Here is a 14,311-nt window from a genome sequence, read left to right as displayed (position 1 = left end):
CGTTTACACCGGACCCGCCGTCGATGATGCATCCTTGCAGGTCTTGTCCCTTAATGATGATTCGCACGACTGGGTTTTGAGAATCCATGAGTGGTGGACCGGTACCTGCGTCGATGAGGTGTACCGGTAGTGTCTCGGTCTTAGTATTGGCTTGTAGTGCCGCCAGGGTGTCCCGAAATCTCGGCATGAGTGGTAGCAGTTTATGTAGGGGCAGCGAGATGCGGGAATTGGTAAGCACATCCCATAGTTGGTCGTCCTCCGACAACGTGGGTGGGGCCGAGGTGTGTTGTACTTCACTGGGCCCGTCCCTCATGTCAATTTGCATGCGTGCGGCATTATTTTATTGGCCGTGTCGACCCATTCTTTTGCTGCCTGTCGTACTTCATCCTGGATTTGCCACTGAGTAGGTTGAGCTTTACTCTGGGTAGTGACCGTTTGCACATCGGCCATGATACTGTTTACCGCGGGTGCCTTGCCACGGTTGGTTGTCGGACATTGCGTGGCGTAGTGGCCTGGTTGGTTACATTTAAAACATGTCACGTTGGCCGAGCTACTGGTGTCTGCTCGGTCTGTAAGTGGAAGCTGTTGTTGTGGATCCTTGGTCTCGTTTAGTGAAGGGTTGTTCCGAGGTGTGTTGGAGTTGCGTTGGTTCTGTTGAGGAGCGTCCCGTCGGCGGTTGTGATTAGGTCTTCTGTTGTTGCGTGTGTTACGATTGCCGTTTCGCCGATCCATGTGTGAGTTCCTTCGGTCATACCGATCATCGCGATCGTCATCGTACCGAGCATAATCGTCGTGCCGGGCATCGTGATAATAATCACGACGATTATCACGTTGGTAGTCGTCGTTTCGGCGCCATCGATCCGGGGATCGCGGTTGGTCCTTATCTTGGTCGTGGTAGATGTATCGCTCGTCCTGCCGAGAGTATGTATTGCGTGGCTCGATCTGGCGGACCGGTGTTGCCGCTGTGTGGTTCAGCATATTATATTCGCATTGCTCGACCATGTGAGCTCGAGACTGACAGATCGGACACTGTGGTCGGTGGGGACATTCGAGGGCTAGGTGCCCTGATCCTGAACACGCAGTGCATTGGAGGGCTTGGCGAAAGCGATTGTCCTCTTGGGGAAGAGTGGTTTGCAAGGATGTCATCGATAAGGCCGTGCCGTGCTGGTTCCGATCGAGGGCGAGAACGCGCGCTATGACTTGTTCGATAGTATGGTTGGCGAAATTTGTAAGTGCGAGAGTCATTCGTAGAGGCTCTCGTAAACTGGATAGGAAAGTGTCCGGTATATGTTGTGCCGAGACATCATCGGCCACTTGTCTGTAGAGGTCCTGGAACCGGATTGTGAACTGGGCGACCGTTTCGTGTGTTTCCTGGCATATAGAGAAGAATTGTCGTAGCAGTTCCCGTTTAGGCACCTCGCGATGAAAAAGTTCAAGGAACTTTGTGCGCACGATTTGGAAAGTGGTGGCCTCTCCTATTTCGAGACGAGAGTACTATCGTGCGGCCGGTCCTTCGAGGGAGAGTGTGAACTCGGCAATCTTCGATGCATCGATTTCGGCCGGTGTGAGGCGGTGCGTGGAGTGGTTAGCCTGCCACGTGGATATGAAGGCACGGACGTGTGACTCCGCGTCAGGTCCGTCGGCATATCGTGGGTATGGGTACGGCATGATGTCGTACTGTGGTTCTTCTGGTAGCACCGGAAAAGGGTTTGGTTCCGGTTGATTGACCTCCGGAGGGCTCGACGGGGGCTCTGGTGGTGAATCCACTCGCGATCGAGTGTCCGGTGGCGAGGATTGCACTGGACAAGCCCCCAATTGATCGGGAAAGGATTGGTTAGTGACCGCCGAGTCGGAAGTTCCTTCGACTGGCTCAGGGCGTCGGGCAGGTGGCCGAGACCTCATGGTGCGAGAGGGCGTCGTAACGGCGGCTGGTGGTTACCTTCAACGAAGTTCGCTGTGCACTCACAGCTGTAACCGGGCGTGCCAAATTGTGTTACCCGTTCCTTTGGGCGAACACCTTCGATAGATCTGCGACTATCGGTCTTCAAGGGCGTGGTACGTGAAGGCTCGTACAGAGGCGTTGAGAGAGATACAGGGTTCAGAGAGAAAACACTAACGAGGTTTTGATAGACATGGCGGCGTGAAACTCATAGGTATAGATCGAAACACAGAATCATGCAACCAAAATAGGCACAAATAAGATGTATTACTATGGCAGAAAGGATTACAGAACACGGCCTCTGGCCAGTGACCTTACAAGTTTATCTAATTCGAATGACTAAGCTAGTGCTTCCGCCTATAATTTTCTTCTCCCCTTTTCTGAGGTACTGTTCCTCGTTTAAATAACTTTTCCCCTTACACACAGCCGAGCCCTTGGTGGCCCGTGACACTCGGACTCGGCGTCTGCTAATTTCCTAATTTTACATTTCTGTCCTCTGGACAACATATTCGAGTGCGAAAAGAAAGGAAAAATAGATTTGGAGGATCTAAAACATGCTAATCGGAATGTGCGACGAGTTACCGAATGGTCGGATCCAGTTGACGATAACACGAGCTTTGCGGAGGTTGTGCGTGACAACTATGAAGCTCTTGTTGAAGAGAAGAGGAAAAGAACCGGTGAAGAAGATGGCACATCAAAGCCTCACAATACGAGGAATGTAGGGAAAGAAGGACAAGCCCAACCTATGCCATGAAAAGAGATAGGAGAAACAAGCATGAAGCCTGGTGGATCGAGCCAACCTTCTCGGATGGAAGTCGATGAATCTATGAAGAAAGGAAAAGAATGAGCGGCGCTGACTTACAAGCTAAGGTCGGACATAGAACAAACAACCGATTTGTGGAAGGTCTTTGAGGAGAAGGTTTTAGACAGTCATGTCGACCTTACTTTGAGAGAGCTACTTGGGATCGCTAAGAAGGAGTTCCACGATACTATCGTGGACTTGATTAAGCGAAAGCGGCAACAATCGGATGAAGAGGAGGTGAAAACAAGTGCCATAACCATGGCAAGATCAGAAGAGGAGGAGGAAGAAGAAGTGATGGCGGACAGCCATTACTCTCGGCCTCATTGGGCAAGAGCGACAATGGAGACGCCAGTGAAGATCGGAGAGAAGAAAGAGACCGTGGTAGCCTTGATTGACCATGGTTCGGAGATCAACCTCATGTCGACCGAATTCTACAAGAAAGGAAGATGGCCGATCAACACAAACCACGGATGGAAGATACGAGCAACAACGAAGGCCACAGAAGACCTGTACGGAGCTCGCCCCAATGTTAAAGTCACGTTCGGAGATGTGGAGATGGATCAACACTTCTTCGTGCAAGACTCGGCTTCACATTCCGTCATCCTAGGACAACCATATATCACATCGTCTCGGATGGAGACTAAGGTGTTCAATAATGGAGCGGCCTTCGCGCGAGTCAAGAGCCTTGACAATCAAAGATCTATTCAATTCCTTACGATGCGGGCTAATCACGAAAGGAACCGAGATAGCCTTGGAGGCGAATCCTCGGATTTTTAGAGCGGACTATTGAAGTGTGGGGCACAAATAGTCCGAGCAATCATAAGTCCCCACAAGGAAGCAAAATAAGTGGATCGCAAGGAGAAGCAACATGTGTGACACCTAGTGGCGCATGTAAACTAACACTACTCAACAAGAAGGACAAGCGTCGGATACAAGACTTCGAGAAGATGTTGAAAGAAGAAAGCATAATCCAAAAAGAAGAATTCGTGTCTCATATTCTAGAGGAAGCCTCATTTAACGACACCATCGGCGAAATCGAGGAAATCATGGACTTGAGCTACCCTCACGATCAAAATGTGATTTCGGTTAACTCCCTCAACATGTACGCTATCATCGATGAATATCATCGAGGCATCTTGATGGAGGAAGCTAAAGTCAACACAAAATATAAAACGGTGGATAAGAAGATCAAGCCAGTTGCAATTGGATAAGAAGATCAAGCCAAGCTTGCAGAAGATGAAGGAAGTTGCTAATGATCCGAGCTTAAGGGATCCAAAGGCAATAGGTCATGTCTTCACCAAAGAGACGAAAGGAAAGCTACAAGTTGGAAGGGAAGATTTCCTTCTCCCTGAAGAGGAGAGTATGTTCCGCGGAATGCTAGAGAGACATGGGAAAGCCTTTGCCTTCTCTCCACAAGAGATCGGATGTGCCGACCCGAAGATGATAGAGCCGATGGTGATTTTTACGGTGCCGCATGTACCTTGGAACCTCAAGCCGATACCGGTTCCAAGAGTTCACATTCCGAAGTTGATTGAGCTTCTAAAGGAAAAGGTTAGGATGGGAATACTTGAGCCGTCCAATGCTCCCTACTCCAATAGATGGTTTACAGTGCCGAAGAAGAACGGGTCCTTACACTTTATTCAAGATCTCCAACCCGTCAACAAGGTGACGATCCGAAATGCAGGAATTGGTCCAAGTGTGGATGAATTTGCCGAAGCCTTCGTGGGAAGATCGATCTATTCCATTGGTGATCTCTACTCGGGCTATGATCAATTTCAATTGGTCGTCGATAGTAGAGACATAACGACAATGAGCCCACATGGTGAATTCCATGAACAAAGTGTTGAGGGATTGTATCCCTGATATCACAATGCCCTTCTTAGATGATATTCCAATCAAAGGATGCTTGTGGAAGAAAAAGATGAATCGAAAGATGAAGATGGTTGCTGAAGATTCGTCATCGATCATATAAAGGATAGCGAGAAGGTGTTGCAAAAGCTTGAGGATGCAAATCTCACATTTTCGGGAGAGAAGTTTGCATTCGGTCAACCAGAAATATTGGTAGTAGGACACTTATGTGGGTCTTATGGCCGGAAGCCATCTCCATCCAAGGTAAACGCAATTCAAGTGATGAAAGAAGAATGTGTGTCTCAAACATAGGTGCGAAGATTCTTGGGACCATGTGCATTCTATCACATATGGATTCCACATTATGCTCATGTCGTTGAACCATTGTATGGATTACTAAAGAAAAGGAAGAATTTTGAATGGGAAGATGAGCATACCTACGCGGTTCAAAAGCTAAACAAACTATTATTGGAAGCTCCGGCACTATGAAAAGCCGACTACACCGAAGGTACCCCGATATATGTGACGGTGGATACGAGCCCAACCGGAATTGGATGGGTGATAAACCAAGAAGACAAAGAAAAGAATCGGTATGCAATCCAATTCGGTTTAAAGGTGTTAACCGAAAGACAAAGGAAGTATGCCCAAGTAAAGAGAGAGCTATGGGGAATAGTATCCGCGGTTAAAACCGATTGTGACTACCTTATCGGAATAGAGGTCATAATCGAGACTGATTGTCTACCTATTCTTGGAATGATATCCGGTTGTGCTACACCGGATATTGCTATGCTACGATGGATTGCCTATATCAAGCCCCTCAACCCCGAGATTCGACATATAAATGGGAAGCATAATGTGGTGGCCGATATGTTATGAAGGGCAAGGTATGAGGGTGAAGAAGATTTGCACTCCGACGAAGAAGATGTTGGCCTAAACTTCTTTACGGTTTCTTATGCACGGGTGCTTGCCGTGTTTAAAGTAGAAGATTATGAGGGTGAATTCATCGAAATTGGCAAGTACTTAAGCTCTCTTACAAAGGATAAATCATGTTCAAAGGAAGACTTCTACCGAATTTGGAAGAAGACCTACAAGTTCTTCCTCAAAGAAGGACATCTATGGAAGTTTCCAAAGAAGAATGGAACTCCACTTTGAGTGGTGTGCAAGAAACAAGATCAACAAACACTAATTGCTGAATTTCATGATAGTGTGTGGGCAGGTCATCGAGGTATATGGGCAACATTTGCAAAGCTCAAGGAGAAGTATTGGTGGTTAGGTGTTTACAAAGATGTAGCAAGCTATGTTGGAACATGTGAGCAATGTCAATTATACTCGAATATTCAACATAGGGATGAACTTCATCCGACATATCCATTATCAATGCACTATAAGTGGTTGGTAGACATAGTGGTTATGTCGATGGGATTAGGGCAAATGAAGTATCTCGTGCTAGCAAGAGAGGATCTCACCAACCAAGTAGAAGGACAGGCGCTAAGGAATAAAACAACTTCAACGGTTTGTAAGTTTCTCCTTGAAGATGTTATTTGTCGATACGGATGTGATGGCAAAATAGTAGTTGATAGGGGAGAATTAGATGCAAATGAAGCTAAAGAATTCTTTTCAAGAATAGGCGTCAAACTATCACTCACCATGGCATACAACCCGGACGCAAATGGGAAGGTGGAACGAGGACATAGTCCGATTGTAAAAGCTCTAGCAAAGGCTTGCGACGGCAAGATGGGGAATTGGCCACGATTACTACCTTATACATTGTGGGTTGATAGAACTACACATAACATGACTACAGGATATATGCCAACCGAACTCATATTAGGGCAAAAACCAATAATGCTTATCGAGCAAAGTGTTGCTTCGTGGACATCTTTGCCATGGCAAGAGGAAATGAGTGGGGAAGACTTGCTAGCCACAAGGATTCAACAACTAGAACGGACGCCCGAAGATGTCGAGTTGGCAATACAACGGTTGCGTCAAGCTCGATTGAAGAACAAGGAGAATTTTGATAGAAAGCATCGTCTTCGACAAAGAAAAATTGAAGAAGGAGATTGGGTTCTTGTCTATGATACTAGTCTCGATAATCAATATAGCACTGCTTGAAAGTTCGCAAAACGATGGTTTGGCCCGTATATGGTCAAGAAAATAGAAAGCAATGCAACCTATTTTTTAGCGGAGTTAGATGGAACTCGACTTGCTTTGCCAATTGCAGGAAAAAGAATCAAGATCTTTAAGAGAAGAGAGGCCCCAAATCTTGAGATTGAAGCTCTGGATGATTTAGCCTCGAACATCGAAGTTGAAAAAGAGTAATTAAAAGAGGAACCTCACCACAATTGGCATATACCGGTGGATGTTCAGGTTTGGTGGGGGTAAATGTCGTGTGGTTTTTCATACACGATATGAAAACTAGTAAAACAATTATTTAAGATTAGCTTAAAGATAGATGTCTTCAAGAGCTTCATAACATATTTTACTACGCATAAAATGGATAAATATCAAGTTATGTGAGTGTGAAGTTTGAAGAAAAAAGAAGAAAAGACAAATTGTGAGATATCCCACATAGATAGGAAAACATTAGAACCCAGGATATATAATGGAAACCAAAACATATTCATTCTATCAATGTGTGGAGCATAGAATGTTCAAGGTGACTTGGGCTACATTGTGTGGTGTGCATGCTTTGTGTGTATGCGTGTATGCATGGTTGTGTTGACGCTTTGGGCGTACGCATGTGCGTGTGCACTTTTTTGGACATACGCACGTGTGCAAGTTTCGGGCGTACGCGTGCACGGTCGTGTGAACATTTTCATACACGGCGCGGTCGGGACTTTTGCGCGCGAGCGCGTCTACAGTTTGGTTGCGACACACATACGGATTGCGCACGGGCTAAACTTTATGGTGATTGGGTCATTTGGCCAATTTATACGAACGGTTGCATGCAACTAAAAGTAAAAGGTATACAACTAAAAATGGAAGCATGCAACTAAAAGTAGAGGCCATGCAACTAAAAATAGAGGCCATGCAACTAAAAGTGGACATGCAAAGTAACATTGGGAAGGAGGATCAACAAAGAGCTCGATATATGTTCCATTTTTTCCCTCTATTTTTTTTCCCTTCTTCTTCTCTCTCCCATATTGATATCGGACCACTCCTTACATGGTTGTTGGCTCCTTCCTTTCAAGAATAATCTCATATATTCATATTGGACCACTCCTTATATGGTTGTTGGCTCCTTTCTTTAAAAAATTTATCTCTCATTTTCATCTCCAACCCGTTGTAACAAGATTCTTGAATTATAAAAGAATCTATTTTCTGATGCAATAAACGAACGTTTTCTCTAATCTACTCGTCTTATATGTGAATTTTTCTTGTGTTGTACGTGTTGCACTAAATCCTTCTAGTCCAGAACCCCGGCGGTTCCGCCTCGCGATCCGCACATAGTGACAGATTTTCACAACACCGTAATGTATGGCTCTTTGAGAATCGCCTGAATGTGATGTTGACTCTTATACCAACGAAATATTGGTCCAATTTGGTATTGTCAACCTCTACTTGCACATTTGGGCAATATTCATGAAGTTCTTCAGTAGATCTTGTGGTCGCTCAACCCTCCACCCATGTCTTGTCTTGACTGGTTGTCATCCCCTCTAGCAGAAGTCTAAAAACATGAGATTGATTTTAGAGTCGTGGTCAATCAATGCCACCAAGAGTTCTTTCACATCCCCAATCTAAACTGGGGTCTCAATTGTAGTTGTCATGCAACTCCGTCGTAGTCCTAAGATTTCTCATAGGGTGAAATCCAGCTGATTTTCTAAGACCTACTTTTCCATCAACCATTTCAGATCCGTGGTTGGTTCTATCTTCAAGAAAGCTTGGTCGAACCAACTCTTTCTTTTCCTCTTACATAGGGGCTATTATCAGTTCTTCTCTTCTTTGGGCAGCCTCTTGGGTGTCATGCTTCTTAGAGGGCCCAACTTGTTCGTCTGATCTTTTTCTTTTCTCTTCGATTAGGGTTACATAGTTTTGTCATATATCCTCTGCAATGCATGCTTGTCCTCTCATCCATAGGATTCTTCCATCCTATTATCATTTGCACTATCGAGCTCTTCCTTTGCTTGGAGCTACTATAGAAGGAGACGACTTGTTATCCCATTGTCCGCAATTATCGTAATGCCTGCATGCTCTCTTAATCGCTCCCTAGTCGGGAACGAGTCCATCTATATTTCCTCGAATAACCCCAAGGTCTCTCTTATATCTTGTATATACCACTTTTAAAAAGCATAGTACTGCGCTTGAGGAAAACTATGTGCATGGGTTTAGATGTATGTATGTATGCATATTAATGTGAGCCAAGAGAAAAGTTCGAAGCATGGTTTTCCTTGAAGTAAGAGGAAAGCTCGAACAGAGGTTTCTGCAAAGCAAGAGGAAACCTTCGAGCTTTAAATGCTCAAAGGGGGGGCCTTTAGGAAAAAGCCCTTTCCACGTCGAAAGGGCTACTTGAAGGCTGTCTTCGTCAGTATTAAGCGCCCTCTTCATTTGCAATCCTAAGCTCAAGTAAAATTTCGACAATTGTTCCACCTAGTACCAAATTGAGATCCTTGACAATGAGCTTTCTTGTCCCTATTATAGGCTCCTAGAGCTACTCTTCCAAATAAAAAATTTGTTGTCGTTCATCATGTCCATCTATTTATGTGACCCATTGAAGGTTCAATATTGCTTCCGCAAGATTGGAACAGTTGACCATTCCATTCCAAGAAAAACCCTTACCAATTGAGGTACATCATATAAATGTTTGTGTTTCCTTGATTTAACCCTCTAAAGTTCACATTATAGTATGAACCATACGTACCATACATGAATTCGGATTCGAGAATGTTTCAATCATTCAAGTATGGTAAACACCCTCGAAGTATGGTAAATACCATACTTTGGTATTCATTATTCACTATAAGATAATTTTCCTTATTATCTGCATCTTATGCCCCAACTTGTCGATCCTATAGTTCTACATATTAATATTGTTGCATGTACATATCCTATGTATCCAAGATTTCATGTCCCTATACTAAAGGGACAATAGGAAGTTGACCTTTGGCTCCGTAAGGGATCTTGTATTCCTAAAGCTTGTTTTCACACATATGATAGAGCTACTTTGAGTTGGTGGGCTCATCATGATAACTCGATCATGTTGTTGTGCCTTCCTTCCACTCATTGATAAATTTGCAAGCAACCTTGGGTTGATCTCTTGGTCTATTTCCACAAATTTGATTGTGAGGCCATGCATCTCATGCAAAACACATACGTGTTCTTGCTTATTAGCAACTCCATTGCTACAAGAAAGCTTCATAAGATTACTTCATCAAGGGAGAAGCCAAGAAACAATATTGAATCAAAAAATAAAGGGGATTCAAAAATGTTTTTTATTTATTTTCAAAAAGAACAAGACTAACGGTTTTGAACATGTTAGTTGGGAATTAGCATTGAAGTACAATGCTTTGAGGATATTGACACCATCCCTATATATACTATCTTTAGTCCTATGCATGTTTACCACCAAGCCATCATGCATGGTTGCCACTTAATGATAATTATGTATAGTATCATACGAGGTAATACAATGACCATAAGGTGGAATGTTATAATAAAACCGAAACATACATGCTACATGTGAAATGTTATGATATTGTATGATGATGAGACCTCCCTTGGAGGCTTTGTCATCATCCTTGGATGTCAAAATATGACCTCCAAGGGACCCAAAAGTTCATATAAAAAGTTGCCAAGAGACCAAAATCATGATCATGGAATACGGACAAATGTCCAAAGTATATAAAAAGTTTGTAAGGGACCAAAATCATGACATAGAACTCTTCATGAGGGGAAATCCTACCACATCATGAGGGAGACCAGAGGGAAAGATTAATTGAGAACAATTAACTAAGTGGAAAAAGACAACGACAAGAGATAACGTAGAACGAGTTTGTTAGAGATGTGTCGAGTCCTTCCACATAGAGAGTGTGTGTTTATGTGTTGTAGATTATTTGATTACCTATGCATGATGGATCACATGATCCTAAGAGAGATATGTTTTTGAAATTCTATATACCCATGTCATGATATTTTGGTTGCAAAGCCTCCCATAACTTTTTCTTTCCTCATCTTTTTTTGAATTTAAACCGGATGCAAAAATCAAACCAAAAGTAAGGAGAAGACTTGTATATAAGAAAGAACGTGCAACACACTATCTTGGTAACACACCCCAAAAAACCATTTCTCGTGTTATATTGAATTTTGTTGTGAATCTCTCTAGCCTCATACTAGTAATCCCAAGAATGGCCTTATTGGGGGTCATATTGTTGGTCCAAACAATGATGGCCATGTCATTGGTATTTCCGGCCATGGGAACCCTACCCCTTGTTGAGCTCACATTATATGCAACCATAACCACCCCTATTCCCGATGGTGTCTTTGCGCCAACTAGTGCACCCATTTCTCCGGCTTCGTCCACGTCCACGTCCACGTCCAGCATTGTCCTTGTCCCCAACACGTTCATCGCGATTGTGGGCAATCAGATCACGACATCGCTCCTCACGGCCGGCACCCCCGTGTTGTTCTGGGCAGTAGTGCAAGCCTCGGACATCGCCATCGCTTGCCAACACATTGTCACGCGGGGGCAGCTCAACATAAACACTACGATCAATGATGAGCAGAGAGGCACAACAACATACATGATGCTGCAGGTGCTGTCGGTCGGGGGCGGCTGCCTAGACGTGTCCGGAGGCACCAATGCTTCCATGGACTCAAACCCTGGTAGCGAACTCTTGGTGCAAGTCGATTCGGCCATCGCCAATGGCCGTAAAGCCTTGGTACAATATTTTATTAGAACTTAGTCTTTCATTGATTTAGTAAAAGATTTGGGTCTGAATTCAATTCATCTTAGTGGCTCACTCACACATAACATGGTTTTGGCCTCTTCCATTGGGGTAATGCAGGTATTGTGCCCTAGTAATGACGCACAAGAGATCGGTTGTGCCGTGTACCTCATTGGTAACGATATTGAAGCTCTCTCTATTCAATCAGGTCGCAGCCAAGGCGACCAACTTTCTTCTATAAAAGGAGCTCCTTCTTGGTCGCACACGCACCGTCTCGACTGTCCCGGAGGCGCCGAGGATGGTACCTTGCACATAACTAGAATATATAGAGTAAATAAGAAGGCATTAGTATGAGAGTAAAATTAGAAGGAATTAGTACGAAATCATCATGCTGTGTTAATGGATTCACGTCTAGCTCATAATTTGAATAGGTAGGCGATGAATCAGTCTAAAGAAACTAACTAGACCACGATAAAAACACAATGCTGGCATCGTCGGCATCCCCGTTATAACATGTCTATAAGTATTAAGAGATTATCGGGCCTAGAACCCAAACTTCGTTAATTATATCGGCATTTCGAAACTATGTGTACCCATGGTGAAATACAATTTTCGATTTGGTTGGGTTTGGTTTGTGGGTTTTCAATGGTCCCTAAGTGTAGGGGCTCCCTGGGGCCGGATAGGAGTCTTACCATGATAAGAGACCTACATGAATGAATTACAGGTGTTATACGAGGAATTGTAACCGGTATCTTCGCGGCCGAGAACTGCGCTGGGTTGGGCCCGCGCCTGGCGCCATTTTGCATCGTGGGTGTCATGGGTGTGTATGCCATGATGGGTGCTTTCAATGGATGTGTCTCAGGCACAAGAAACTGCTTCCCCGGAGATGCTGTCGTTCTCACACGCGGCCAACACCCGAAGCACATGTCGGAGCTTCGTCTGGGCGACGAGGTAATTACGAAAACCACCGCACTCAAACACATATATGTAGAATCATCATGTTGGGTCTTCATCATTTATATGATCCATAAAAACAACTGAGTTTATGTCAGGTGGCGGTGTGGCGACCGACATCTGCCGGCCATGGAGGTGTGATGAGCACCGCCTATGAAGAGATCTATGCCTTCGGGCATAAAGATGCGAATGCGACGGCGGTTTTCCTCGAAATATTTGTCTCACCGATAGGTACCGATAATGATAATGGTAACAAAAACAGGAACAATCTCGCCCTCCGCATCTCGCCCATGCATTTTGTGCCTACATTGCTAGCAAGCTCTAAGTCTAGTAGTAGTGCACCATCACATGAATCCGATATGTATCATATTAGCTCCTCATCATCGAAGCAGTTGCCTTTGGACACCGTGGTCTACAAGCGCGCACAAGATGTCAATGTGGGCGATGTTTTGTGGGCCGTTGTCCAACATCATGGTCGTGCTGATGACATGGGTGTTGTCCTTTGCATTGTACAAGGTAAAGAACGCATCATACATTTACACATGGAAGGGGGGTCTTACATTATGTACTCCAAAACCAAAACACCAATACTTTACCCCTTAACTCTAATTTCACAATCATGTCAAACCCTAACCCTCAAAATACCTAGAAAAAAACCCTAAATCTCAAACCCAAACCTTCACTCTAAATTCCTAAAGGCATTAATCTGAACCCTAATTCCTCAAAACACCTAAATGACTTTATAATTCAATATAAACAGTATGACAACTAATTTGTACGAAATTGTTTAAATTTGCGTGTTACTCAACTTTAATATGTTTTTCCATTAGTTAGTACTCAAAATGTACATGTATTAACATGTAGACATCTCCATCAAGAGGATGCAAGGCCTCTACAACCCTTTCACAATGGGCGGTGGCACTATCATTGTGGACGGAGTCGTGGCTTCCGTGCACAGCCGATGGTTCCTCGATGCATTCTTCGACAACTTGGGCATTACTCATCTCCTACCATCTACATACCAAATCATCCTCTCGCCCGTAAGACTCTTATACACCATGATGGGAAAGGAGGTATATGTCTCCATCTATGAATGGCTCGATGCATGGATCGACATATCCATGTCCGGGATCAATCACGGTGGCACTTTCGTCTTCTCTTCGGTTTTCGCCATAGTAGCTTCTTCGACTTTCCTCGTCCTTCGCCACTCAAAGTGACAAAACAGGTTGTGTACTGTTAACGAGAAATAGCTCCGTTTATGTGTTTGACTAGATATACTTCCATCCACAACGTAATCCGGACAAATCCTTTGAGTTGTTACTAATCCCATCAATAAAGCCCACAAAAACCACTCATGCGTGACAGATCATCAAACCCTAATTTGCTTCTGCAATAGGAGAATATTAGTGATTACTTTAAATTGTTATTGTAGGTGTTTGAATGTAATTATGTTATACATTTCTTCTTACAAACTTAAGACTTGCAAAATGATATTGGTTCAAGAATAGGGTTCAGTGAGTTGAAATTGGCGTTCAAGTCATTCTTTTAACATATGGTATGAAGACGAGGTTGCAAACCTCACTTTAAATTAAAACCCAAGTTGTGTTGAACCCATTCACGCTACCTTGCAAATCAACATGTTGCTCACAATGCAACAATCATGATAAATAAAGCACGCTTGTCACTTTACTTCTTAAGTAAATGTAAAGATGTCCACTTTAGTACCTTAGAATTACACTAACAAGATTAAGCATCATCGTCAATGATCGATATTAGTTCCGTTTATGTGAATTAGTATGCTTAGATAACAAATGGGAGTGACCATATGCAATAAGCATACCTGTTTTAAAAGCTCCTCGATTAAAATGCCACTCAGTTAGTGCACAT

The 14,311-nt window shown here is 43.9% G+C and overlaps 1 protein-coding gene across 1 annotated transcript; it reads left to right on the top strand.

Annotated features, from left to right (window-relative positions):
- The first annotated feature begins 11,360 nt into the window (after window positions 1-11,360).
- LOC147854098 (uncharacterized) lies at window positions 11,361-13,658 on the top strand. Its single transcript, XM_087332311.1, has 5 exons — window positions 11,361-11,464; window positions 11,591-11,771; window positions 12,195-12,421; window positions 12,523-12,940; window positions 13,289-13,658. The coding sequence occupies exons 1-5, from the start codon at window positions 11,393-11,395 to the stop codon at window positions 13,639-13,641; spliced, it is 1,251 nt and encodes a 416-aa protein (XP_087188437.1). The 5' UTR covers window positions 11,361-11,392; the 3' UTR covers window positions 13,642-13,658.
- The last annotated feature ends 653 nt before the right edge of the window (window positions 13,659-14,311 follow it).

The sequence above is a fragment of the Azolla caroliniana genome, unplaced genomic scaffold, assembly GCF_043228905.1.
Source record: "Azolla caroliniana isolate FFs.n. ecotype wild unplaced genomic scaffold, voAzoCaro1.0.p SCAF_16, whole genome shotgun sequence".
Classification (NCBI taxonomy): Eukaryota; Viridiplantae; Streptophyta; class Polypodiopsida; order Salviniales; family Salviniaceae; genus Azolla; species Azolla caroliniana.
Note: the sequence above shows the minus strand (reverse complement) of the source record. Positions and strands in the feature narration are given on the sequence as shown.